We start from the raw sequence: 24,050 nt of genomic DNA, 5'->3' as shown, positions 1-24,050 counted from the left end.
AGCTTCACTTCCCTTAATTGTGACACCAAACTATAAGCCCCGCAGCATTTCGGGCCGTTTCTATCACTCGCCCTGTAACCGCAGACATATAGTTACTACTATCACTACAGAGCTTCCTGACTCGGCCCGTTGCCCGAAGACACCTTTAGCTAGCGTCAAGTAGTCGTCGGCGGCGCATCCAAAAGACGGCATTTCTCGTATAGCGGCCACTTTTGCCAGTATGCACTGCTCGGAAACTGAGCTGGGCTTTTGGTTATTGAGGGATGTTGTTTCAGCGCTTCCCCGCTTACTGTATTCAGGCACCCTTTTAGCTTGAAGCTTAATTATACAGGCTACGATCGACGTGTCCAGCACACGTGCCATATGAGATGCATGGACAGGGTGATGATTCTAATTTGCATTTTGTCTCTCGCCATTCGCTACTCGGCGAAATGGTCATCTTTTAGTGGTGACTCGTAATGCCGAGGCCGAATAGCTTCGCCGAAGAGCAACTACCGTTGATGGCAAACGTCACCACACCTGCCAGTACGCTCTAATCGTAGAATTTTAGCGCTAATAATAGGGTTTTTAGTTATAATGCATGTTTCTTCCAGCAAGTTACTCTGCGGAGTGGTGGAAATACCAAGACGCCGGACTGTTTAGTCGCGGGGGTTTGTTGCCGAAACATGTAGCCGCGGAATTCCGGAGCTAATATAATACGCACTATTTGTAAAATTTTAAGACTTATCTTGAGGATTTTAATTTCATCTTACTATTCCGATATCGAAGGTTACCATGCAATACTCAACAGATGTGATGTGCGTGGCATCACGAACGCAGAAGTGGTTAACGGCTTGCCGGGAATCACCAAACGTTAACCGGATATACCCGCCGCCGTAAAGCTGATAGCTGACTCGCCATATCTCTATTATATACGACCTGACGGAATTTCTTGAAATATCCATCATCATATCATCGACCAACAAGTAATGGCCTGAAAATGCCTGGAAATCATAAAGCTATGATACAATACTCAAGCCGGCGAACAATTTCGTAGGGGCATCACCGAACATTAACCAGATACTCGCCATGATGTCGCCTTACTGCCGCATCTTCAGTCGAGCAAGACCGGACAGAATTTCACGAAATATCTATCAGCATACCATTGGCCGAAAAGTAAAGGTTTAAAATGTCTGCAAGCCAGAAAGTTACGATATCGAGCCCAAGCCGGCGACCACTTTCGTGAGGGATCACGTATTACCATATTCGGACAAAGCCAATCTAGCAAAACTAGGCCTAACAGTTATGCTTCCACAATTCCACGGATGGAGAGGCATTATGAGGATAATTCAAGGGTTATACCTTACTACCCATGATGCACAACTTTGACAATTCCCAAAACCGCACTCGAGGGTTGCTATCATCAAACGCGGGAGATAAACGCACAACATAAAAGTTCACGATCTACATACTACGATACACATACCCTCCAGCAGCCACCGAGGCGGAGACAATACTGATTGTTGATAGACAGGGATTGTGCAACAATTCGCCCTCGACTCCCGTCGAATTCCCTGGCCGCGGAAATGCAATGATCTAAGGAATCGCATTGGGCCTAAAAGCAGGCCTGGATTAGATCCCGTACGATGTTTGCACAGACCTCGTGGTCTTGGACCGTTATTTGAAATCAACAAGCCGCTCATCTGAATCCAGACCTAGAAACAGCCCGTGCTTTCAATGGCAAAGGCGAAACCAAGGGCTTATACCTGCAGCTGAGGTACCACAACACTGGAAGCCCACAACGCCTCCAGAGAGCCTCATCGAAGACAAGTTTCTAGACTATACGGAATCGACTCAAAGTCTGGTCGGCGTGGCCGAACCCCACAAAACTTTCTCCAACAACCGGTTGTCAATTCGGTCGAAAGGATGCGGTTGGAGGATCCATCGTTGGCTTGGCGCCTCTTATGTTGAGCAATTGGCAATATTACATGCGCAAAGACGGTAGAGATCGGTTGTGGCGTCGAAAAAGCTGGCTTGGGGGCACGTCAAAGGGCGCCAGACGGTCGCCGAGAAAAAGCTTCACGACGGCGGATCGGAAGCTACCAGCCATAAGATCCCGATCACTACCAACATTTTATGGCCCCTGACTTGAAGTGCGGGGTAAACAAGATCGTATCCCCGCGGCCGTCATAAATCCCCGCACGGAGGTCCTTAGCGCCTGTTCGTCGGCCAATTGGCTTCAAGGTCCGTTGTGAACTGGCTTGACTAGCCAAGATCGACCAAAATTGCTTATTCACCACTGCCGGCAACTACATTTCCAGCCCATAGGGAGAAACACTCGCTGCCGTCAGTGAACGCGGTATATTCCCACCGACAAGAGAGAGCCTGGCTGAACATGCTGCAGTGTACCAGCACCCTATGCATGATGGTAGTTTCTGTAGGACGTGTGCCCCGTAACGTACGATGTGGCCTGCACACTCATTATTTTCTCATGAAAGACGGGATTGTACCGCACTCTCATTGCGCTATCCCCTGGTCCGTACTGAACATCCACATTCCATGCCGCGTTGATACTGTGATCATCACTCTTGCCGCTGCACAGCACAAAGAACTCCTCCACATCATAGAGTCCTCCCCACAAAGATCTGCACAGATGCGGAAGGAGCAAAGGCGGTTCGAATTCGCTTACCGCATCCTTTGAGGTATTTAGAAGTCGCGGGGCCCCGGACTTGCGGCGATTGTTTTGCTGTAGCCGTAGCTGAACCTTACTTTGTGCTCCCCGCATTGTCGACGCCGGATAGAACTTTATAATACACGCCGTTCTCCCTACGTGCCGACAACTCTACTCAGCCTCTACCCTATCTGCCCTGAGTGACTAACACTGAAAAACGCGACGATGAGGAACCACATGGCTGCGGGGTGGTTCTAGTTCGTTGCTCTTAACTATGTCGCATTTGCAGTACTGACACACGCGACAGCTCCCCAAGCCAAATAGGCCGCTACATTATAACGCGCCCAACGAGTCTAAAGCCACCGATGACCAAGCTCAGGAACCCGATCACCATCCTACGCGAACTCGATTCTCACCAGTGGTTGATGTTCATCGTCGGATTTATATCATGGACCTGGGACGCGTTTGACTTCTTTACCGTCTCGCTGACTATCACCGATATCTCAAAAGCCTTTGGAGTGACGAAGGCGGATGTGTCTTGGGGAATTGTATGCTTCCCACTTGCCACGCTTTGAGCCTTCTAACAGTGACTTCAGACTATTACACTGATGCTGCGATCCGTGGGCGCGTTAATCTTCGGTGTTATATCCGACCGCTATGGTCGCAAGTGGCCCATGCTGATCAATCTATTCCTGTTCATCGTCCTCGAGCTCGCCACCGGCTTCTGCAATACTCTGCCGCAGTTCCTAGGCGTCCGCGCTCTATATGGCATTGCCATGGGCGGTAAGACCCCTGAACTCAGCTTTGATTAAAATAGATTACTAACATATCCAGGACTTGTCGGCCCCGCAGCTGCAACGGCTCTGGAAGATCTCCCCTATGACGCCCGTGGAGTCCTATCAGGTATCTTCTTATCCGGTTACGCCATCGGCTACCTCCTCGCGGCCGTCTTCACTCGTGCGCTCGTACCGACTACAGCAAATGGCTGGAGGAGCCTGTTCTGGTTCGGTGCCGGTCCGCCCATCCTCATCATCGCATTGCGATGGTACGCACCCGAGACCAACGCCTTCCAGGTCATAAAGGCAGAGCGCGAGGCTAAGCATAGCACTGGCTCCAATGGCGGCGAGTCGAAGTTCGCTGCTCTCCGCACATATGGGAAGGAAGCCAAGATTGCGCTCGCGAATAACGTAAGTCTCATTACCATGGTTTATCTCTTGGAGAGTGCTAATAGTGTGTCCTAGTGGTTCCTAATCATCTATATGGTGGTCCTTATGTCAGGCCTCAACGCCACCACTCATGGCAGCCAGGACTTCTTCCCCACCTTCCTAAAGTCGCAGCTCGGCATGAGCCCCAACGACATCACAATCGTCACCGTCGTAGGCCAGCTCGGCGCCGCGATCGGCGCATCTGTCCTCGGATACGTTAGCACCTTTGCCGGTCGTCGCCTCACCATGATGACCGCAGCCGTGATGGGCGGTGCCATTCTCCCCGCTTATATCCTTCCACACACCAGGAGCCATCTTGCCGCTTCCGCATTTTTCGAACAGTTCTTCGTGCTAGGCATCTGGGGTAAGTCTCATTCCTTCCCCATACACACGGCTTAGACACTAACCCCCTTAACAGGCCCGGTAGCAATCCATCTTATGGAGCTCTCCCCCCCGGCACTGCGCTCTCTCCTTGTCGGCCTCACATATCAGCTTGGCAACCTCGTCTCCTCTGCTAGTGCCACTATCCAAGCCATCATCGGACAACGCTATCCCCTTCCGCCCAGCCCGACCGAGGCCTCGCGCTTCGATTACGCAAAGGTCATTGGCATCTTCATGGGTGCAGTGTGGGCGTACGACGCGTTTATGTTGTTTATTGGCCCGGAGATGAGCCAGGCGGAGAGGGAAGAGGAGGCTGAGGCGTCGTTGGAGTTTGAGAGGCTTAGACGGGGAGGGATGAGCTTGGCAGAGGTAGGAGCGAGGAGAGGGAATGGAAAGTTAGAGCAAGAGATGGCAGATAGGGAGATTACAGATAAGGAGATGGCAGACGAGAGGAGAGTGGAGGATGCGACGGCGGCGGGGGAAGCTAAGGAAGTGGGGAATTCGACTGTGTGATGTGCAGTAGTGCTCTAAGTGGAAGATAGTTGGCGCAGTAACGAATTATAAAAATATATTATCACTGATCTAAATATTCATATTTATTTCAATTTCCACTCCCTCTAGAACGCGCGGGGGATAGGCATCGTCTTGGGAGCGGCATTGTTCTTGCTCTTCTGGAAAAGATGGTCAAACGATGGGGATGCCTCAACACGGGGAGTGAATGGCTCAAAGTCCCAAAGGTAACCAAGGGTGCGCAGCACCGAGGTGGCGCTGTAGACCTCAGTCTTGCCAGCGCTGTTGACGCCCTCGTGCTCAACGTGTCCCTTCGCAAGGTAAGGGGAAACGATCCAGGTTGGGATGCGGCCACCGTAGCGGTCGAAGTTGAGGGTGTATGTGCTTCCGTCGGGGGTAGCCTCAGTGTAGGTCAGGTTGTCAGGGCGGACTGCCTTAGGTGGGGCGCTGTGGTCGTAGAAACCACCGGCCTCGTCAAAGGTGATGACGAGGAGCATGTTGTCCCACTGTGGGGACGCGCGGACAGCGTCGTAGATCTGCTTAAGGAAAACCTCGCCGGTGGAGATGGGACCGGTAGGGTGCATGGAGTTGGTGTCGAGGCCGCAGCACGAAGGGTTGATGAAGGTGTATTGTGGGAGCTTTCCGAGGTAGGCGTCCTGGAAGAAGCTCTCGAGGGGCCTGACATTGGTCTTGTCCTTGCCATTGGCAATGGTCCATTGGTAGAACTTGGCGTCAGAGTTGAAGGCTCCGTTCGTGCCATCGTAGTTCATCCAGGTGATGTTCTGGGAAGAGAGCTGCTCGAAGAGACTCCGCTCAGTGATGGTTGACTGGTCAAAGGTCTTGTCGTTTGTGCCGCGGCCACCGGAAGTACCGGTGTGGATGCACATGCGGTTGGGGTTGGTTGGCTATCTTTCACATTAGCAAGTCCAAGCTTGTTCGATTAAAGATAATTATCACATACGCCTGGGACGCAAGAGTGCCACTTGTCGAAGGTGACGAACTCCTTGCAGAGCTCAGTAACGACAGGCACCTGATCCTGAGTGTAATACGCCATCACTTCTCTGGCAGCGTAATCCGGATCAGTGAGCTTGGGGTGGGAACGCAGATGCTGCTCAAGGTAGCCCGCGTTGTTAGCAATCAGCTTTCCTGACTCAACATCCGCGTTATTCGGGTGGAATGTGCCGTATAACTGGAAGTTGTTGCCGTGGACAGAGTGATCCGGGTCATCCTTGATCGAATCGAAATCCCTGGGCCGGGTGCAGAAGGTCTTGGAGTGAGGATCCGTAGTGTTGACCTTGTTGCAGAAGGGGCCGTTGTTGGCAGGAGTGTCAATGTCCTTGGTGAAGGTCTGGCCACCAACCAAGTTGTCAAAGGAGCGGTTCTCCATGACGATGTGGACAACATTCTTGACCTTCTCCTTGAGGTTCTTGATGGACGCAGGAGATCCAGGTCCATTCTTGGAAGGTGCAGCAAGGCCCAAAGCCGCGAAGATCGCAACGCTCAAGACTGTAGTTGATCGCATCTTGGAGGAGTTATGTGGGATTGGAGGCAACAAAGGGGCTACTCTTACTGATCAGAGAGGTGAGTGGTGGCAAAGCTTCTTATATTCCCTCTTCCTTGGCAACTCTTCTGTTATATTTTTCTACGTTGTCTCTCGGAGCTTTGCCGTCTTGTTGAGTCCCTTCAAGGTTCGATTGCAGCTTCCACAAAGCAGTCTAGTCCGGCTTCCACGGCTTCCACCCCGGCATGCGTTGCCTTTCACATCACCACGAGGAAACCACACGTTGCCGATCAATGGAGACACGAGGTTGGGTCGAAGACAATCATTTGCCAAATCACGCACCCGTCACGGCAGCAACACTGTCTCTCCGAGTTCTCCTGCGGGGGGTTTACAACGGACCTGCCTCGACTGGCACCAAAGCAACCGACGATCGCATCTTACTGTACATACGATCTGCAGCTTCCAGGACTAGGAATTGGAACGAGCGCGGCGCAAGTAAGAAAAACGTCAAGGTGGGGTAGCTTAGCACGAAAATCAACGATAACCTCAATGATGTATGCTTCTCCGCACGGAAAGTGCTGGTGGGGGGTAAGAATGGATATGACACCCCACGTGTGCACAGCAGCGGTCTGCCACCGATTCACCGTCCAGGAACAACCGGGTTACAGGAACTCCTAAGGGTTAGACCAGGCTGTTTTCGACGCCAATCAGCGCCAACTTTCTGTTCTTCCAAGAGATCGCCGTTTGCATTTGCCGTCTTAGCGATGTTAGCGATAAGCCTAAGTGGCCCCCGTCGTCGCTGGACAAGAGATGCTTGTTCCTGGTGGTCCCTGCAACTAAAATCGCCAAAATACACTAAAAGACACTTAAAGACACTAAAGGTCACTAAAATCACTAAAATCACTAAAAATGCGGCTTGGCGACACACGTTCCCCTTGCGCCCAGCTTATTGGCAGGTATTGGCAGGGCGGGTGGCGGAAGGAACGGCAGAACCTAGCACCGAACAACTTCAAATGTCAGCAACCAGCACCAACGGAACGATTGTTGCTTCCAACCAGCCCTAACATCCCGCTTTCGGTGTATTCCATGCGTTTAATGCTGGGGCAATGTAACGTACACTGAACGCCATCGCTGCTAGGTGCATATTTCGTATTTCCTTATTTCCTAGCTACTAGCTATAGCTCCAATGTGGTTCCTCCTCGGCCAATCCCAGGTGTTGGATTGATACACATGGGATGTGCTGTCTCAACAGAAAATGTTGGACTTAACGAAGCTATTACAGTATGTGCACGGTGGCACAACGAGGCAAGGAAGCCAGTGGAACTTTGAAATGCCATGACGCAGATTGGCTGGATGGCGCGGGGTGTTCGGAGTTCCAAGCAACGATAGGCTAATCAGTCGTGTGCTGTTGCAATTGATGTTGTTCTACCTCGCCCCGACTCTTTTTTCTAGATTCGATTATGACCGTCCTTGCTTCCAGTGTTTCAGTGTTTAAGGGCAGTTTATAACTCTCGTCTTCGCAAACGCTCGCTTTCTCGTCACCAAACTCCATCATGTCCTTCTTCAAGCGCAGCTCCTCCAAAGAACGCTCGGAATCTCGCTGGTTCACTAACTCGGATAGTGCCGCTTTCAAGCCTATCCCAAACGATGAAATGGCAGAGTTCAAGGGCGAGTCATCACGGGGCAGTGACGATTTGGAGATGATGTGGCCAACTCCTGCGGCAAGTCAACCTCTCATGGGACCCAACTTCAAAATAGATCCCAGAATCATATCGGATGCCATTATTGGCTTGTCTGATGGTCTCACGGTTCCGTTTGCCCTCACGGCTGGCTTATCGACGTTGGGCACAAGGACGGTGATCTTTGCTGGTATGGCAGAATTGATCGCTGGTGCCATCTCAATGGGACTCGGTGGGTACCTGGGTGCAGTGAGTGAAGGGTAAGCAATACTCTCGTCTTTCCAATTCCATAGAGGTATTAATTCTTCGTGCAGAGAATCATATGAGGCTACTGTCGAACAGACACAAGCTCGCATAGCAAAGAACCCAGAAAACGTCGCCGAAACAGTATCCGATATCTTCACCGCCTATGACATCCCCACGCCCCTCATTGACAGTCTCGCTGTTCACCTCGCCGACTCCCCCAAGCTCGTCGACTTCCTAATGGCTTTCGAACACACGCAGCCGGAACCGCCGAGCTCGCGTGCAATCACATGCGCTATTACCATCGCCACATGCTACTTCGCAGGCGGCTTCCTACCTCTTCTGCCTTACATGTTTGTTGCCGAGGATGAGGTTATGAAGGGCCTCATGTGGTCAATTGGCGTCATGATCGTAGCTCTGTTTGTGTTTGGATATTCTAAAACGTGCTTTGTGTGCGGGTGGCGTGGAAAACGTAATGTGAAGAAGGGCCTATGGGGAGCGGGACAGATGGTGTTGGTGGGTAGCGCAGCAGCGGGAGCAGCGATGGGTCTGGTCAGATTATTTGACAAGTTAAGCAGCTAGATCATCTTGAGTTTTTCAGGCGCAAATTATGGGAATTGGTAGGGGGTGGGTCGGCAAGCTGGCATGCTTCGGAGGTATTGGATCGATTTAATGGGCGGGATTTTCCAAACTGCTATAATCAGCCACACATATTTGAACTATGAGCGCGCGTTGCATTATCTATTGGTATAAATATTATCTATGGATATAAAGTGATCATGTGTTATTTTGGTGATAGTTTAAGCCTTGTGGCGGAAGTGACTTACTCCACTGCCAAGCAAGGAGCCAAGTGGCTAACGCACGAGCCGGCCGATGACAGAGATCATTTGATGATGTGAAACAAATATATAATCAGTTGGCGCAACGGTTATGCAGGTGAGTTTACCCTTGCCTCGAGATCTCGGCCGATCTCTGGCTACGAGGAAATTTTGTTTGTTTTCATTTATAAGAACGTTTCCACGCGTACAACTCGACAATTCAGTGGACACATCCACTGCGATATTCACTCAACCGAGTGCCACAAGAGTAATTAACGTATACGCGAGTAAGCTGAAGTTGGACAGGGGCAGCGCGAACACTGTACCTGGCAGAAAATATAGGTCTGACAGACGTTAGAGGACAAATCCAGAAGTTGAAGCAAGGGAAGCAGGAGCCAAGGCCCAGATCGACAACGACATCGCGATGGCGATAACCTAGCATCCCATCAACTTGCCTAGGCAATATAATACGGTAAGATCAAACCATCGCATCTCTAGAATCCATCCGAGGGAATCAATCCCTCCAGTTGATCTCGATATCTCCACATCCAACCATGGTATATGTGGAATACCAAGGCCCTAAAGGGGGCGGATCGACGGCACGCCCCGCTTAAGTTCTTCCCGCCACTAGAACCCCCAAACCCCGATCGTGCCCTTGGTCTAACCCAAAATGGATGCTCGATCCTTCGCGACTCCGAGGTTGGCAGGCAGTATGGAACGTTGAGACACTGTGCACCCCCAGCGGGGCAATCCTTCGTAAGCTGGCGAGCAGTCGCTCAGTTCGAATATCTCCGGCTCGATCAGTCCCATTTGCGATCCAGCTACGAAAGATTGATGAAATCGCAACGAGATCCGCAGCAAACAAGTCATTCGCAGCGAAAACAAGCAAGTCACTCAGCACCCAGTAAGCCGAAAAAATCAACATGGGCAGTACCAGCACCGCGGAAGAATATGACCTCGTAGTCATCGGGGCGGGTAATACCTCCTTTCTCCTCTCTCGACGAGACAAAAGTTAACAAAAACAGGATTATTCGGCCTCGCAATGGCCAAGACCTATCTACAAGTCAATCCTTCCACGCGACTACTTGTTCTTGACAGCGGCAAGAGCCTTGGCGGTACGTGGTGCGCCGAGCGCATATACGATGATCTCTATACCAATAACCTTGTGGGCACACTCGAGTTCGGGGATTTTCCTATGGACTTTGAGACATTTGGTGTGCCGCCCGACGCTCACGTTCCAGGATTGGTGATGCATAGGTACTTTACAGCGTATGCGCAGCACTTTGGTGTTTATGAGAGAATCAAACTCCGTTCTACGGTGACATCTGCTGAGCTTCTGCAAGGAGGCGAGTGGCATATCAAGTACGATGTTGCGCATGGTGCCGACGGAGAGGGGACAGAGCAACACGAGCTCATTGCGAAGAGGATGGTTCTGGCAACTGGCGCTACCTCAACGCCAAATATTCCAAATATAAAGGGAAGTGATGAATTTGGAGGCCATGCTTTCCATTTTAAAGATCTGAGTAAGCATGCGAACGATTTGAGTGAAGCAGACAATGTTGTCGTCTTCGGCGGCTCAAAATCTGCTGTCGATGCAGTCTACCACAATGCCTCAAAGGGTAGACACGTCGACTGGGTAATTAGAGGTGAGCACCCACCGTTGAATATTCAAGTCACTATCTGAACCATTAAAAGACTCCGGTCGCGGCCCAGCTTGGCTGCTCCACTCTTACGTCTCTCCCTTAAAACTACAATTTGAAAAACTCGCCACAACACGGTTCATGACATTTCTCAGTCCATGCATATATGACGACGGTTACCCCATGATCCGTCGACTACTCCACGACACCAGGATTGGAAGAGCACTCCTACGTTTCATCTTCGGAAAAATAGACCACGGTTCCGTCGAGGAGACGAAATACAATGACCACCCCGAAACCAAAAAGCTGATCCCCCATGGCAGCGTCGTATGGATAGGCACCAACGTTGGCATCCTCAACCACCCCACCGATTTCTTCTCTCTCATCCACAAAGACCTCGTCCACGTCCATATCTCCGACATAACCTCCCTTTCCAAATCCAGCGTCCACCTCTCCAACAACACCACCCTCCCCGCCGATGCTCTCATATACGGCACGGGCTGGTCCCACGCCCCCTCCTTCCCCATCCTCCCCGCCTCTTTAGCCCCCAAACTCGCCGTCGGGCCCGCCCCTCCCACCGACCCCACCATCGCCGCCGCAGACGCCGAAATCATGCGCCGCTTCCCCGAACTCAAGGACCAGCCCCCCCATGGCACCAGCATAGACCGCGAGCGTGCCAACGAGCCTGCTTACCGCGCCTACCGCCATGCCATACCTCCTGCTTTCCTGTCGTCGCGGAACCTCGCATACTGCGGGCTTGCAGCTATCGGTCTGCGAGGCTTCTGGATTGCAGAGATGCACGCACTATGGATCACGGCATTTTTCGCGGACAAGTTAAGTGTGAAATTGCCCGGTGAGGAAGAGGCAGCGAGGCAGGCGCTGCTGGAGAGTCGGTTCTTTAGGTATAGGGCGTCGAATGGGTTGGGCGCTAAGTCGGCGGATATGGTGTTTGAGATTGTGCCGTTTATTGATACGCTGTGTCGGGATTTGGGGATCGAGACGAAGAGAAAGGGGGGATGGAGGGAGATCTTTGAGTACTATGGGGTGCATGACTATAGTGGTGTTGTGGGGGAGTGGATGAAGAAGGAAAATCTGAGTGGGGTTGGGGAGCTGTGAGGGGTGATTCGTATAAGAAAGGCATCCGTAGCTGGAAAGGGAAAAGATGGTTCTTCATCAAGCCCAACTTATTGATTTATTGCTCAGTTCATTTTACTCGACAGTACAACGTCGATATGATAGCTGCAATTAATGTTACTAAAAAAATCCCCTTTCCTTCATTGTTAAATAACTAGTCTGCTAAAATGACAATAACGTATTCTAGATTATTTATTTACTCTGTTTTATTTAAATAATCTGAGCAACAACAGGAAGTGCAAACTATTTCGAACTTCTAGATGCATGTTATCCTCGATCTATACTTCAGACTTTTAACCGGCGCAAATGTCATTTTATCATCCGTTGGTTGTGATTTTCAATATCTGCACTTCACCAAAGCCCACTCCCAGAGAGCGCTTATCATTCCACATTATCCCCCTTAACCTGCGTCGCCCTATTGACCACCAAACTGTGCCCAGCAAACTTACTTTTCTGCCTGACGGTCTTCCCATACTTCATAAACAACAGTGCTGCTCCGCAAAAACATGTCGCCACGGCTGCCAACACAGTCGATGCCAAGTTCTGACCCATCGCGCTATACATCCTCGGCGCAAATAACGGAAAGACTCCTGCCAGTATGGCTCGCAAAAATGCCAGCGCTGCAAACGCAGACGAGGCGTAGATAGTGTAGCTATCTGCCAGATACCCCGACAGCGTACACGCAAATTCGTTGGTGGCGAAACCGACGAGGACGAGACCAATCATAGAGACAGCCCAATGTAGGTGAGGTACGGCAGGGGGAACGGTCCAGGCGAAGATCCAGAGGCCGACTGCAAGAGCTGGGGCGGCAATGACAAATCCAGTGAGTTTCTGTTCGGGATTTAGAGCGAGATTGGCGCATTCGCGGCGACCTAGAACGCGCTGATCGTGGATGCGGAAAAGGATACTGAGAGGGATGCCGAGAAGGAGAGGAATGAATGCCAGGGAGGTAGAGGGGCCCGTGAAACCGAGAGAAGCGTAGACAGAGGGAAGTGACTCGGCGAAAAGGTAGATGAGTGCCCAGGAGACGGCCATCATAAGGGAACAAACGAAGACGATAGGTTCGGTGAAGAAGAGGCGGAGTGGACGGATAAGCGCTATTCTGCTGAAGGTGGCGAGGTTGGGAGTAGCATCGGCACTGTGGATGGGATAGGAGAGCCCCTTTTCGTGTTGGAGCCTGGCTGCTTGTTGGGCAAGGAGACGTGAGGGTCGGCTTTCGCGTATGAAAAGGAGGAGGAGCGTGAAGACGCCGGTCACTATGGCTCCTGTGAAAAGAACCCATTTCCTGTTAGATCTCCAGTTAATAACCGTGTCGACGTCGTCTGTAGGATAAGATACGTACCACCCACAGTATGCAGATATATATGCACCATAAATTGGCCCCAGTACGAGTCCTGCTGTCGTTGCACAGGCCCATAAGAAGATGATCCATACCCGAGATTTCATGTTGAAGAGGTCCTCGATGCTTCCCTCAACCACTACTGAGGGAACAGCAGACATTATCCCGCAGATAAATCGCCCCACACAGACTCCTGTCATTGTCGGCACTTCAGCTGTAAGTACACATGCGAGACAGTATATCAACGTAGTCGCGATGTACACGGCCTTTCTACCGAAGCATTCGGAATATGGCGGGAAAACAACTCCGCCGAGAGCTTGCCCAAATTGATACCTACAGCTGAATATTAGAATGGTATTTGTATGGGGGTTGAGCAACCAACATGGAACTGAACGCTATTAGCGACTTGATGTGACCCAAATCCATCTCTTTCATGGCGGCTTGGGCCATGGACGGCTATAATAGGTGCGAGTCAGACCCCTCCTTTAAAAACCTTAAACTATAAGAGCATACCCCGGATGTACTGATGGCAGTTCTGCAATTATGATATGAGCTACTAGAGACACCAATCATATACCCAGTACCAGTTGATTTGAGAACTTACGTGTAAAGATCCAAAGCAAGAAGAACCGAAGTATTAAAAGCCCTCCTCGAGACGCTCCAATTCCTCGGATGCGCAGAGGCATCCATTTGCCAATTCAAGCACCCATCGCTTTCGAGTCTGAGGCCGAACTTCTTCAGAGTTTCCTCCAACTCGAGGTCTAGTTCGACTTCGACTATAGTAGATTTTGTAATCGTCGACTTGTCATCGCTGACGATGCCGAGTCCTGATAATGCCTCAATGTCCTTGTCATCACCTTTTTCCAAGAGGTTCATCTTGGCCAAAAAGAGAAGATTCAAAACGTAAGTGATTGCACAAGAATTAAAGTTTGAAAATATTGGCTACTCGCAGAGCATGGCAAGCACAGTATATGCAATAATTGGTTACACTGCATGACGATCGTAGTAAATTCAGTGACACAGTAATCAACGATGATTGTAAATCTATAGTTTGTGTCTTGCGACATCTAAAAATGAAAGGGGCTGAATTGAGGGACTGTCATGTCAGCGCCTAGGCTTTCGGGTGAGACGGTGTGAGTGCTCCACCACATACATCCACTTAGAAATTTATCGTATATGCACTCACTTTTTCCGTCACCGCCAAAACTGTTACGTTCGATATTAACCTGTGGGGTACGTTTCCTATGAAATTTAGCCATGGTTCAGTATTTGAAATAAAAAATTGGTTATTCCCGAAAGACTCGAAGGATTCAGTATATTTGCGGATCACTACCGAGTGCGCCAACATGACGCCAGCAACGGGCTGTGAGTGGCCCTGATCCCCAGAAACGCTAATATGCGTTTTTAGTTGCGGGTGGCTTTCCGGCTTTAGTATGGCGCAACCAAGAATCTCTCCCCAAGCAGGAGCCTTCATCCCGTATAACGCATGTGATAAGCGGTGATTTGGTAGAGCTTTGTGACCTATGAGCGAACCGGACCAAATAGGTTGCATTCTCCGTCTCGTATCAGATTCTCAGCTTACTGCGTACCACCTCATTTTACTATTAATCTTACAACGGGCGATTTTATATGCCCAGGCACCAAGAGCGCCATCCTATTTGCGTGATATCCGGACAGACGTAGGAATATGCAACCAAAAGTCCGGAGTGTGGCAGTGAGACGTAAATGCCTGCCCCCCTAAGTACAAAAGTGAACCGAGTGGACTTAGATGCTCCATACGAAGAATTTCTCTACAATAGCAGTTATGAACAGGACAATATTAATCCAGCTTCGGCGGCAAGCTCTGCCCGTGTCGACGAAGCCGCTGTTATGCTTCCCGCGGCAATACATGAGCACAGCCGCATATGCAGATGCTAGAGTGCTATCTGAACAACCACATGAGGATGCAGTTACACAAGCACTGCGTATCCTACAAACAGCCCCCATCGCATGGAGCAGCTCCGGATCCGCTGCATTTGATTTTCGCAGTGAGCACTTTCTCCCACATCATGTTCCCAACCCAAACTCTCAGTAACACCTCGCAGGCGACGTAGTCACCAAGCCAACGCTCTCCACGCTCGAGGCTATAATTCGATGCTCTCTTGATGACGATGTCTATCGCGAGGATGCTGCTACACTTTCTCTCGAGTCTCACATGGCCTCCCTCACTGGCTTTTCAGGTGCAATCTTTGTCAACTCAGGCACGATGGCTAACCAGCTCGCCCTGCGCACGCACCTGACTCAACCGCCCCATGCAATTCTCGCAGACTCTCGATCACACATTCTGCATTGGGAAGCTGGTGGGATTGCGAGTCTCACCGGCGCAATGGTTCAAACTGCGCGACCATCCAATGGGGAGTTCTTGACTGTCGAAGATATCAAGAAAAAGGTGGTGCTGTCAGACGACGTGCATAAGTGCCCTACGCGCGTCATCTCGCTTGAGAATACAATAGGTGGAATTGTGCAGCCCCTGGAAGAAACGCGTAAGATTTCGGCCTGGGCACGCGAAAATGGGCTGAAGCTGCATCTTGATGGTGCACGGCTGTGGGAGGCCATCGCAGCTGGAAGGGGCAACCTACGGGAATATGCGAGCTGTTTTGATAGCGTCGGGCTGGATTTCTCAAAGGGTCTTGGCGCGCCGATGGGGGCGGTTATTGTCGGTGGGGCCGACTTTGTGGCGAGGGCCAGGAGGATTCGGAAGGGAATGGGAGGCGCGATGCGACAAGTGGGTGTGCTGAGCAGTGCAGCCAGGGAGTCCATGGAAAGCATATTTGGACCTGGGCCATCGGGGTACAAAGATGGTGGGCTACTGCGACGATCCCATCGTTTGGCCTCGAGGGTGGCGGGGATGTGGATTGAAAAAGGCGGGAGATTGTCGAGGCGGACAGAAACGAACATAGTCTGGGTCGACCTCAAGGCTGCCAAGGTGGAGGAAGAGCTATTTAATGAGATGGGGGCTGAGTATGGGCTCCGTCTTGACGGTTCGAGGGTGGTGTTACATTATCAAATCTGCGAAGATGCCATCGGAAAGCTGGAGATGTTGTTTAGCCGCATTCTAGGTAGGGTTTCTCGGGGATAGGTTCCTAGCAAAATTCAATGTGATATTGTTGATATACGTACCAAATCCATATAAAATATACACCAAAATACAAAGAGGGGTTACTTAGTGTGATACATTGCAATTTGAGACCTTTCAAGTTCATTTATTGAAGTTAAGTTACCAGCCGTTGGGTAAGGTTGAATGTTGTCGCTACTGCAAGGTACAGTGCATTGCATCGCAGATAAAGGCTGTGTACTGTACGCTCTCTATGGGTGATCGATGCAAAAGGTAATTGACGATGTATTGAAAGAGGCAATGTCATTTACCAGCTACAAAACAAGCGTTGTGTTCATTTGAGCTGTACAGTAATTACGTGTATAGTACATGACAGTACGTCAGTTTAGAGTAAAAAAGGGTAAAGAGGTAAAATCCTACGAGGCTCAGGAATCCTCCGACATACCAAACTAAAATAGATAAATAGGGGCCCAAAAATAGGGGCCTGACACCACAATAATCCTACGCCAAGCGAGCCAGCCAATGCCAATTACTAGAACCAATGAAAATAATCAATAATGTCTTATCTATCACGTACAAAACATCATCTTTACGCCACCATATTGCATGTGCGTTGCTTAGACGCAACAAGGGAGCTGATGCCCTCTCAAGAATGCCAAGTTATGTGGGAGGGTAAGTCCGACGACGGCCAAGTAATTGATTCGGAAATCGGTCAGGACAACGACAAGATATTCTGTGGGAATATATTTGTCATTGCAATTTTCCCGACTGGCCCTCCTGATTATTAAATAAGATCAGTTCTCTCTCCGTAAAACAGTGCAAGTTTCAGGAACGAGGACGAAGAGAAACAAGATGCCCAAGAAGAAATTGAGAAAATGGTCTGCGAATGTCCGTGGCAGACATTTGCCCCATTGGCACCCGCAATAATTCGCCTAAATCTCCCTTGGTTTGGCACTCTCACCTCAATTATGAGACAGATGATACCTGGTTGATTGACTTTAGAGAGAGCTTCACAGACGGCTGGGTGGATGTGGAGTTGATGGAAATGGTTGGCGATAAAGAAGCGCTGAAAACAATTTCAAACGCGGGATTTGCGGCCATCAGCCAACCCATTGGGCAGTGACAAAGAACTTGACCGAGGATAACAGGTTTATAGAGTAACTGTGACGTCTTCGATAGCGAATGCGATTTAAAGGGCTTGAGTATGGGATCTAGATGTAGTTAAGCTGTCTCTGTATCAGAGGATCCGAATTTTACAAGCAAATGGGTTGGATGAGTATTTCTTTCATCTCTTGGTTCAGAATAGTCCAGACATAGCACAGTAACTCTCGCCGCCCTTTTAATACACTTATCATACGCCGCTCCGACAAGTGATGCCCACCTCTCTTGCCATCCACTCACAGCCCAACACAGACAAAAGGCAGAAATAATCTTAATTTGTCTTCTCACTTCAACCGTGAAAACTTGGATCATATATTAAATTGGACCGAAAGGTATCTTGGTATATAAATTTGCCACAAATGCCATATTCTAGTATAATACAAACGCCCCGGATCAGCCTTTCTAACCACTCAAGTTCGCCTCACATCCCACTCCTGCTTGACCTTTATGTTCGACGTAACGAGCTCCGCCTCGCTCTGTGAGCTCTTCTGACTCTCCATGTCATAAAACGGGCCCCGTCCCTCTGTGACATATGTGCGGTTCTCGGAAAAGTCCGGTCGCATCGGATCCAAGGGGTATTCATCAATGCGCTGGAAGTTCTTCGGCGCCAAACCGCTGTTACTGGTCGGGTTAGTGTTGCTGAGGCCAGTGTTTCCTTGCTGGGTATTGTCTGGGAAGATCTTGGAGAAGACGGGTCGCATGATGGGGATCGAGGCAAGGGTGAGGCCGAGGGAAGGCTCGAGCATGCTCCAGATAAGCGCATCAGGAACCGAATAGGTAATATCTTCGTAGGAGACCGTGATGAGGGATTTCAGGCGGATGATACTGATGATAAAGATGCTAATGCGAGATGGGATGTCAGCGGCCATGGAATTAGATGCTTAGCCGGAGGGTTGGGATGGGGTATGCCTACAAAAATCCAATTGTGAAGATGCCTGTCAGAGCAATCTTGCTCCGCAAGTTTATCTTCAGCCTCCAGATCATGGGCATCGGAAGCCCGAGTACAAGAGCATCGGTGACAATGTTAAGAGCTCCCGTAATAATGTAGGATTTGATCTGGTCTCCGCAAGATCCCTCGATGGATTGATCCCAGTTGTATTCGAAGGGCCGGCACAATAAGAAGCCGCATAAAATGACGCTGAGAGCCCAAAGGACGACGAGAACTGCAACCGCTATCGATGCCATGATGAATGGTTTAACGTTAAAGATTCGTATGTAGAAACAGAGAATAGAAAGTTTGATGAACATGAGACTGGTGGCCCAGAGCATCTGAATGGCCACTAGGTCCTGTGAATTTTTTATCGTCAGTCAAGTCCAGAGGTGCCCGGTTGCGATGAAGTTGATAGACTGATGGTATAACAGGCATATAATACAAACCTTGAGGAATGCCACCAGAACCTGGGGACCATCTTCGGCGATAATATCTGCAGCATGGCGGCCGACACCTCCATGGGTAACCCCTTCAAGAATCGTTAGATCATTCCGTCAAGACATCAATGCAGCGACTTACCGATAATATCGCACGTTATTAGCCCAAGGACAAAGACCTAAGAAGATGTTAACTAGTAGATCGTGTCGTTAAAGTCGTTGATATTACCAAGGCAACAAAAATCAAATAGTCCTCCGCCTGGAGGGCAATATTCTTAATCCGCCTCCCAGCAACTCGCAGGACAACAGAAGCTACCGTGATAACAATAAATGCGGCACAGACGACGAGCGGGGCGATTTGGCCACGGGATTTGATTTCGACCATAATTTTCAGTTCTCCTAATCCACGGACGACAATGACGACCGGCGTTGACTCTCGAAGAGTTCGGCAGGTCGAGGGCTATATGTTAAAACTCCAACATCAAGGCCCCCGTGAACCGAAAACAATCAAATTCTGATGATCAGCGAGTCCACACATACTTGTCTGGGGCGCCTCGTCGACTGAAGATCCCCAGGATCGAGACCGCACAAGAAGAACTGAGGATTGTCTGGGAAATGGAGACATGGTATAAGGAGACTAAACACCGGTAGGGTAGTCCTCACGCACAAGAGTGGGCCTGGCAATATACAGACAGTATCAGAGCAGCACTCTCTTTTTCAATTCCCCAAGTGGGTACAGGGTATCGTCCTTCGGCATACTCCCCAATCAGCAATTGTAACATTGCTTTTTCCCCGTATCTCAAGGCATGAATGGCTACAAGCATGGCAGTGCATCGGGAAAGTCCTCCCCTTCGTGGAGCGCCCACGACAGAATGTGATAAGAATGCAACTACAGCTGTTGCTCTCTCCCTGTCCCCGACGAAAAATGTCCAAGGAAAAGGGGAACAGGCATGGGGGTGCCTCGTTCAGCCTTCCCGCGGATGCGGAACTCCACCTGCCGGCATCAATCTGTCAAAAACAAGTGTGTTCGCAGGCACTTCGGCAGGACGTGCGAATTGCGGGAGGTCGGGCAATAGCCATCTACCCAGACCGGCTATTGATCTTTGTCCCCGCACGCCAGCGTGTGGGGACAAAGATTAATTTTCTACCACTTGTCGTGCACGAAGTACGAATGCATAGAGAGACTTGAACAGAAAGATGCCTATTGTGGCATCTGGCGTGGTGATCGCGACGAGAGTGCCCTGAGCCGCCTTTATGGAGACGAATGGCCAACGACAAATACAAAGTGAAACGGTAATAAAAGGAGCAAGTGTCACTGAAGGATCAGTGGTGGAGCAGCTGTGGAGAAAGAGTATTGATTATTGGGGTTGGTGCGTTTTTTGTATTCGAGGAGCACGAATAGGGAGCCGAGAATGCACCAAGAAGACCCTAGCTATGGAGCTATGGCACGACCCGGAATCCCGCCGGGTAAGAAGGCAAGCGTCGAGTGCCCCGGGTCCAACTGTGGGATGCCCCACAGTTGGATGCAACGTGGATTTGGGAGGTTGATGAGGAAGTGTTGGCTGCCATACTCTACAGCAGCCAATAGCATTGTGGTCATTGGATACGCCCTGAGCTACTTCCTACGGGAACTACCTTTATGACGGCAGTTAGTATCCCCACAACGCCTGTCTTTACACAAACGCTGCATATCGAAACGGGTGCTTCACCAGTCTGCGATCATACTTTGGTATAGTGGTATAGTTCAGTACGTAACGCTTTGCTTGGCTCACATGCGTCGTTGCTCAAGAAAACCAGGATAGGCTCCCGTTGGAACCCCCAAAATAGCTCGTACATCTCTTTCTTTTGGTCTCTTCGTTCTGCTCCAATAACCGAGAATAACTGAGAGAATCCCGTTTGTTCTCAGCTTCAATGGTTCAAATTCTTGGGCCATTCGCCTTGGAGTTGGGGGTGGGTACATATGCAGTCTTTTTATTTGCTGCGTACGTCGTGAGCGTTGCTGTTCGCCGACGATACTTCTCCGCTATCAGTGATATTCCAGGACCTTTTTTGGCCTCATTCTCGACCTTGTGGGAGATATGGGAGGTCATAGCAGGGCATATCGAGGTAACAGTGATTGCGCTGCATGAAAAGCATGGTGAGGTTTCGTGAACATGGCATTGATGCTCTGTCCTAATTTGACCCGTCATAGGACATTTTGTCCGTATCAGCCATGAAGAAGTCAGCGTCAGCCATCCCGATGCCATACGTGCTATCCTCTTAACCCCCCTCGCCAAAGTAAGTACAGTTGCTCAGAAGCAGCACCTAGACCCATCTTCTGACGTATGTGAACTTGTAGATCGATTGGTACAAGGTTATGGCGCTGCCAGACCACCGTTTCCAGACCCCAATGTCAGAAGTCAACCCCAAACGCCGCGTTGAACGAGCGAAGAATGTTGCCGCCGGGTACACACTCTCAAGCATCATCAAATCCGAGCCTCAAATCAACGATGCAATCGAACTTCTCGAGAAGCGCCTGGATGAACTTGCAGAGGCCGGTCAACCCGTTGATTTTGACAGGTGGTTCAACTACCTTGCTTTCGATGTCATAGGCGAGGTCACTTTCTCGCGTGCCTTCGGCTTCCTCGAGACTGCAAGCGACATTGGCGGTTCAATTGCAAACAGCAGAGCCCTGACCCTTTACGTTGCCATTGCCGGCTTCTTCCTGACGGTGCATGACGCAACTCTTGGGAACCCGTGGATGGGAAAGCTCGGTCTAACCCCATCACAGCATATCTTTGATACTGTTTCACGCGCCGTCGCTTCCAGGAAGAAGAATACAGAGGCAAGGACGGATATGATGGAGCATTGGATGCAGGCTCAGGCAGCGCACCCAGAACGTTTCGGAGAGACGGAAATCCAAGCTGTGGCTTCGGCAACTGTTGGCGCTGGAGCTGATACTGTCAGCGCAACTCTCCAAGCATTCTGGTATTATTTGTTAAGGAGTCCAGAGGACCTCGCAAGGGTGCGGGCAGAGATAGACAAGGCCAGCGAGAAGGGGAAGCTATCCAGGGTCGTCAGCTACGCGGAGGCGCGAGAACTACCATTCCTTCAAGCCTGTGTAAGGCCTCACTGAGCTTATATATTGTTTACTCCGCTGACTTAGCATTTCTCAGGTCAAAGAGACATTTAGATTCCATCCGGCCGTGGCACATGGCCTCGCACGGGTAGTTCCAGAGGAGGGGTTGACGATTGGCGACCGCGTCTTTTCTCAGGGGGTGGGTCTTCCTGGAGATATGCTCCTCAACAGGGTCCAATGCTAACAATTTGTTAGACTCATCTGAGTGTCAATCCATGGGTCATCCACAGGAGCACTGAGATGTTTGGTGCCGACGCAAATACGTTTAACCCCCAGAGATGGCTCGAGCCGAGAGCAAAGGATATGGAGAAGTATATGGTACAAGTGAGTACTCCGAACCGGTGTCAGCAGCTGGCGAATCCTAACCTCTCTATTCTCGTAGTTCGGTGCTGGCTACAACTCATGCCCTGGCCAAAACTTGGCCCGCATGGAAGTCTCAAAGGTCACGGCGACTTTGGTGCGAGATTTTGATATTCGACAGGTAGACCCAAAGCACGAGTGGTCATTTAAATCCCATTTCACGGCAGTGCCGTACGACTGGCCATGTCATGTCACTCGGCGCAAGGCGTAAGTGTGCGCTTTACGTGTTGCTGGGTGCTACCCTTGGTAGTGAAGGAAATAAAAACTATACCCTACAAATCAATCGAGATAAATATTATATAAAATAAATATGGAGATTAAACCTCAGATGTGTGGCAGAGATCGCACTGCTTTCAAAATTCTAATGGCCGAATTTTTATAAACTCAACTATAAATGGTAATAGTCTTAGTTAACTGGTGGGCGGGATAAAATAAATTGACGAAGGCATCGACGACGAGGCGTGGCTTTCGCTTCGCAGGCAGTCACGGACGCGTTCCCGTTCCCGGCGTTAGAGAGATAAAGTCCGACGACGTCACCCCACTTACATATAAATATAGGGCTTGTTTTCTTTCAAACAAACAACGTCAAATTGGTTTCTGCCGTATCAAACAACTAGAAACTAACGACAAACCAAAACAGCCTGCTGTCCAATCTGCAAAGCAGTTTTACCTCCAGAAAGCACAAGATGGTGGGGCTTGATCTTGTTCACGCTTCCAATGCCCAACTTCGAGAGCTTGGCCCTGGCTTAGTAGCTCTTTTCGGTAAGTAATATCACTATATGTTGTTTATTTTCGCCTTGAAAATTTAGCTAACATATACTAGTTGGTGCCACGTCTGGCATTGGGGAACACACAGCCAAAGCCTTCGTTAAGAACGCGCTATCCCCTCGAGTCTACATTGTAGGCCGAAGCGAGTCTGCTGCAGAGCGCATCATCAATGAATGCAAAGAGCTCAACAAGGATGGTAAAGTTGAGTTTTTAAAGGCAGATGTGTCAGAGCTGGCGGAGGTCGACCGAGTATGCGCAGAGATTACCAAGAAGGAACCGCATATCAACCTCATAGTGCAGAGCCAGGGGAACATGAACTTACGAGGCCGTGATGGTAAGCATATGAAAGCCTTCACAAATCCTTTCGTTGCTGACTTCTATTAGAATCCCACGAAGGAATCGACCGCAAGTTCACGCTTAACTACTACTCCAGAATGCGCTTCATCTCAAATCTTCTCCCTCTCCTCCAAACTGCTGCCACTAAGCCGCCCCATTTCTCACGAACACTGAGCATACTCAGCGCAGGGTCGGAAGGCAAGCTAGACTTTGAAGACTTGGAGTTGAAGAATACTTTCACGCGCCCCAAGTGCGCAACACATACGACTACGATGAACAGTCTCATGACAGAGGAATTCTCAAAGCGCCAGCCTGCGACGACCTTTTCACACTCGTATCCTTCAGCTGTTAATACCGGTCTCATGAGGGAATTGCCCGTATGGGCTCGTGCGGCTGCGAAGGTTCTATCTCCGCTCATAGCGGTATTCTCTGTCAGTCAAGAAGAGACGGGTGCCAGGCAGCTTTTTATCGCTACCAGTGGCGTTTACCCACCAGCTAAGCCCCTCACGAATGATACGCTGGCAACCGGTGTCCCTGCCCCCAAGGGCTTGCATACGCCTATGTTGGGTGCCAATACGATCGCGGGTAGCGGTGCGTATCTCGTCAATTGGAATGGCGAAGCAACGGGCAAACAGAAGTTACTAAATGAATATCGAGCGGAAAATGTCGGAGCGACGGTTTGGGAGCATACGATGGGTATATTTGAGAGAGTTGCAAAGATTAACCAGGCTCGACAATAACTGTA

General features: G+C 50.1%; 8 protein-coding genes across 8 annotated transcripts; 5 read left to right on the top strand and 3 right to left on the bottom strand.

The window, feature by feature from the left end:
- The first annotated feature begins 1,560 nt into the window (after nucleotides 1-1,560).
- VE01_08991 (uncharacterized protein) lies at nucleotides 1,561-4,812 on the top strand. Its single transcript, XM_018278408.2, has 6 exons — nucleotides 1,561-2,907; nucleotides 2,958-3,198; nucleotides 3,247-3,433; nucleotides 3,485-3,837; nucleotides 3,892-4,219; nucleotides 4,274-4,812. Exons 1-6 carry the CDS (start codon nucleotides 2,876-2,878, stop codon nucleotides 4,747-4,749), a joined length of 1,617 nt encoding a protein of 538 aa, XP_018126806.1. The 5' UTR covers nucleotides 1,561-2,875; the 3' UTR covers nucleotides 4,750-4,812.
- A 41-nt stretch (nucleotides 4,813-4,853) lies between these two features.
- On the bottom strand, nucleotides 4,854-6,808 carry VE01_08990 (uncharacterized protein; the record flags this gene model as incomplete). Its single annotated transcript, XM_018278407.2, has 2 exons — nucleotides 5,708-6,808; nucleotides 4,854-5,651 (listed from the first exon to the last, which is right to left on the bottom strand). Exons 1-2 carry the CDS (start codon nucleotides 6,266-6,268, stop codon nucleotides 4,854-4,856), a joined length of 1,359 nt encoding a protein of 452 aa, XP_018126807.1. The 5' UTR covers nucleotides 6,269-6,808.
- Nucleotides 6,809-7,254: 446 nt separating this feature from the next.
- Nucleotides 7,255-8,917, top strand: VE01_08989 (uncharacterized protein). Its single transcript, XM_018278406.2, has 2 exons — nucleotides 7,255-8,186; nucleotides 8,241-8,917. Exons 1-2 carry the CDS (start codon nucleotides 7,801-7,803, stop codon nucleotides 8,749-8,751), a joined length of 897 nt encoding a protein of 298 aa, XP_018126848.1. The 5' UTR covers nucleotides 7,255-7,800; the 3' UTR covers nucleotides 8,752-8,917.
- Nucleotides 8,918-9,708: 791 nt separating this feature from the next.
- FMO1 (monooxygenase) lies at nucleotides 9,709-11,933 on the top strand. The gene is made up of 3 exons (XM_018278405.2): nucleotides 9,709-9,962; nucleotides 10,013-10,633; nucleotides 10,683-11,933. Exons 1-3 carry the CDS (start codon nucleotides 9,911-9,913, stop codon nucleotides 11,741-11,743), a joined length of 1,734 nt encoding a protein of 577 aa, XP_018126847.1. The 5' UTR covers nucleotides 9,709-9,910; the 3' UTR covers nucleotides 11,744-11,933.
- On the bottom strand, nucleotides 11,891-14,154 carry VE01_08987 (uncharacterized protein). Its single transcript, XM_059464025.1, has 5 exons — nucleotides 13,705-14,154; nucleotides 13,614-13,635; nucleotides 13,483-13,556; nucleotides 13,104-13,433; nucleotides 11,891-13,046 (listed from the first exon to the last, which is right to left on the bottom strand). The coding sequence occupies exons 1-5, from the start codon at nucleotides 13,974-13,976 to the stop codon at nucleotides 12,143-12,145; spliced, it is 1,602 nt and encodes a 533-aa protein (XP_059319380.1). The 5' UTR covers nucleotides 13,977-14,154; the 3' UTR covers nucleotides 11,891-12,142.
- Nucleotides 14,155-14,692: 538 nt separating this feature from the next.
- Nucleotides 14,693-16,297, top strand: VE01_08986 (uncharacterized protein). The gene is made up of 2 exons (XM_018278403.2): nucleotides 14,693-15,127; nucleotides 15,185-16,297. The coding sequence occupies exons 1-2, from the start codon at nucleotides 14,869-14,871 to the stop codon at nucleotides 16,216-16,218; spliced, it is 1,293 nt and encodes a 430-aa protein (XP_018126831.2). The 5' UTR covers nucleotides 14,693-14,868; the 3' UTR covers nucleotides 16,219-16,297.
- Nucleotides 16,298-17,765: 1,468 nt separating this feature from the next.
- VE01_08985 (uncharacterized protein) lies at nucleotides 17,766-19,108 on the bottom strand (the record flags this gene model as incomplete). Its single annotated transcript, XM_018278402.1, has 5 exons — nucleotides 17,766-18,195; nucleotides 18,269-18,642; nucleotides 18,733-18,815; nucleotides 18,866-18,902; nucleotides 18,953-19,108. The coding sequence occupies 5 exons, from the start codon at nucleotides 19,106-19,108 to the stop codon at nucleotides 17,766-17,768; spliced, it is 1,080 nt and encodes a 359-aa protein (XP_018126830.1).
- Nucleotides 19,109-20,634: 1,526 nt separating this feature from the next.
- Nucleotides 20,635-24,045, top strand: VE01_08984 (uncharacterized protein; the record flags this gene model as incomplete). The annotated part of the gene is made up of 9 exons (XM_018278401.1): nucleotides 20,635-20,860; nucleotides 20,915-21,000; nucleotides 21,062-21,823; nucleotides 21,879-21,980; nucleotides 22,037-22,165; nucleotides 22,224-22,408; nucleotides 22,842-22,963; nucleotides 23,025-23,303; nucleotides 23,354-24,045. 9 exons carry the CDS (start codon nucleotides 20,635-20,637, stop codon nucleotides 24,043-24,045), a joined length of 2,583 nt encoding a protein of 860 aa, XP_018126829.1.
- Between the last annotated feature and the right edge of the window lie 5 nt (nucleotides 24,046-24,050).

Source organism: Pseudogymnoascus verrucosus, assembly GCF_001662655.1.
Source record: "Pseudogymnoascus verrucosus strain UAMH 10579 unplaced genomic scaffold scaffold_53, whole genome shotgun sequence".
Lineage (NCBI taxonomy): Eukaryota > Fungi > Ascomycota > Leotiomycetes > Thelebolales > Thelebolaceae > Pseudogymnoascus > Pseudogymnoascus verrucosus.
This window is presented reverse-complemented; position numbering and strand designations above follow the sequence as displayed.

Bases quoted from the DNA above. Each gene is read 5' to 3' on its own strand.
- VE01_08991 (XM_018278408.2), top strand. From the start codon at position 2,876: ATGAGGAACCACATGGCTGCGGGGTGGTTCTA. The intron at 3,199-3,246 runs GTATGCTTCCCA...CAGTGACTTCAG, and splicing joins CGGATGTGTCTTGGGGAATT to ACTATTACACTGATGCTGCG. The intron at 3,838-3,891 runs GTAAGTCTCATT...AGTGTGTCCTAG, and splicing joins AGATTGCGCTCGCGAATAAC to TGGTTCCTAATCATCTATAT.
- VE01_08986 (XM_018278403.2), top strand. From the start codon at position 14,869: ATGCTCCATACGAAGAATTTCTCTACAATAGCAGTTATGAACAGGACA. The intron at 15,128-15,184 runs GTGAGCACTTTC...AACACCTCGCAG, and splicing joins CGCTGCATTTGATTTTCGCA to GCGACGTAGTCACCAAGCCA.
- VE01_08987 (XM_059464025.1), bottom strand. From the start codon at position 13,976: ATGAACCTCTTGGAAAAAGGTGATGACAAGGACATTGAGGCATTATCA. The intron at 13,434-13,482 runs GTTGGTTGCTCA...ATTCAGCTGTAG, and splicing joins CTAATAGCGTTCAGTTCCAT to GTATCAATTTGGGCAAGCTC. The intron at 13,047-13,103 runs GTACGTATCTTA...GAGATCTAACAG, and splicing joins ATATCTGCATACTGTGGGTG to GAAATGGGTTCTTTTCACAG.
- VE01_08989 (XM_018278406.2), top strand. From the start codon at position 7,801: ATGTCCTTCTTCAAGCGCAGCTCCTCCAAAGAACGCTCGGAATCTCGC. The intron at 8,187-8,240 runs GTAAGCAATACT...TTCTTCGTGCAG, and splicing joins CTGGGTGCAGTGAGTGAAGG to AGAATCATATGAGGCTACTG.
- FMO1 (XM_018278405.2), top strand. From the start codon at position 9,911: ATGGGCAGTACCAGCACCGCGGAAGAATATGACCTCGTAGTCATCGGG. The intron at 9,963-10,012 runs GTAATACCTCCT...TAACAAAAACAG, and splicing joins CCTCGTAGTCATCGGGGCGG to GATTATTCGGCCTCGCAATG. The intron at 10,634-10,682 runs GTGAGCACCCAC...AACCATTAAAAG, and splicing joins CGTCGACTGGGTAATTAGAG to ACTCCGGTCGCGGCCCAGCT.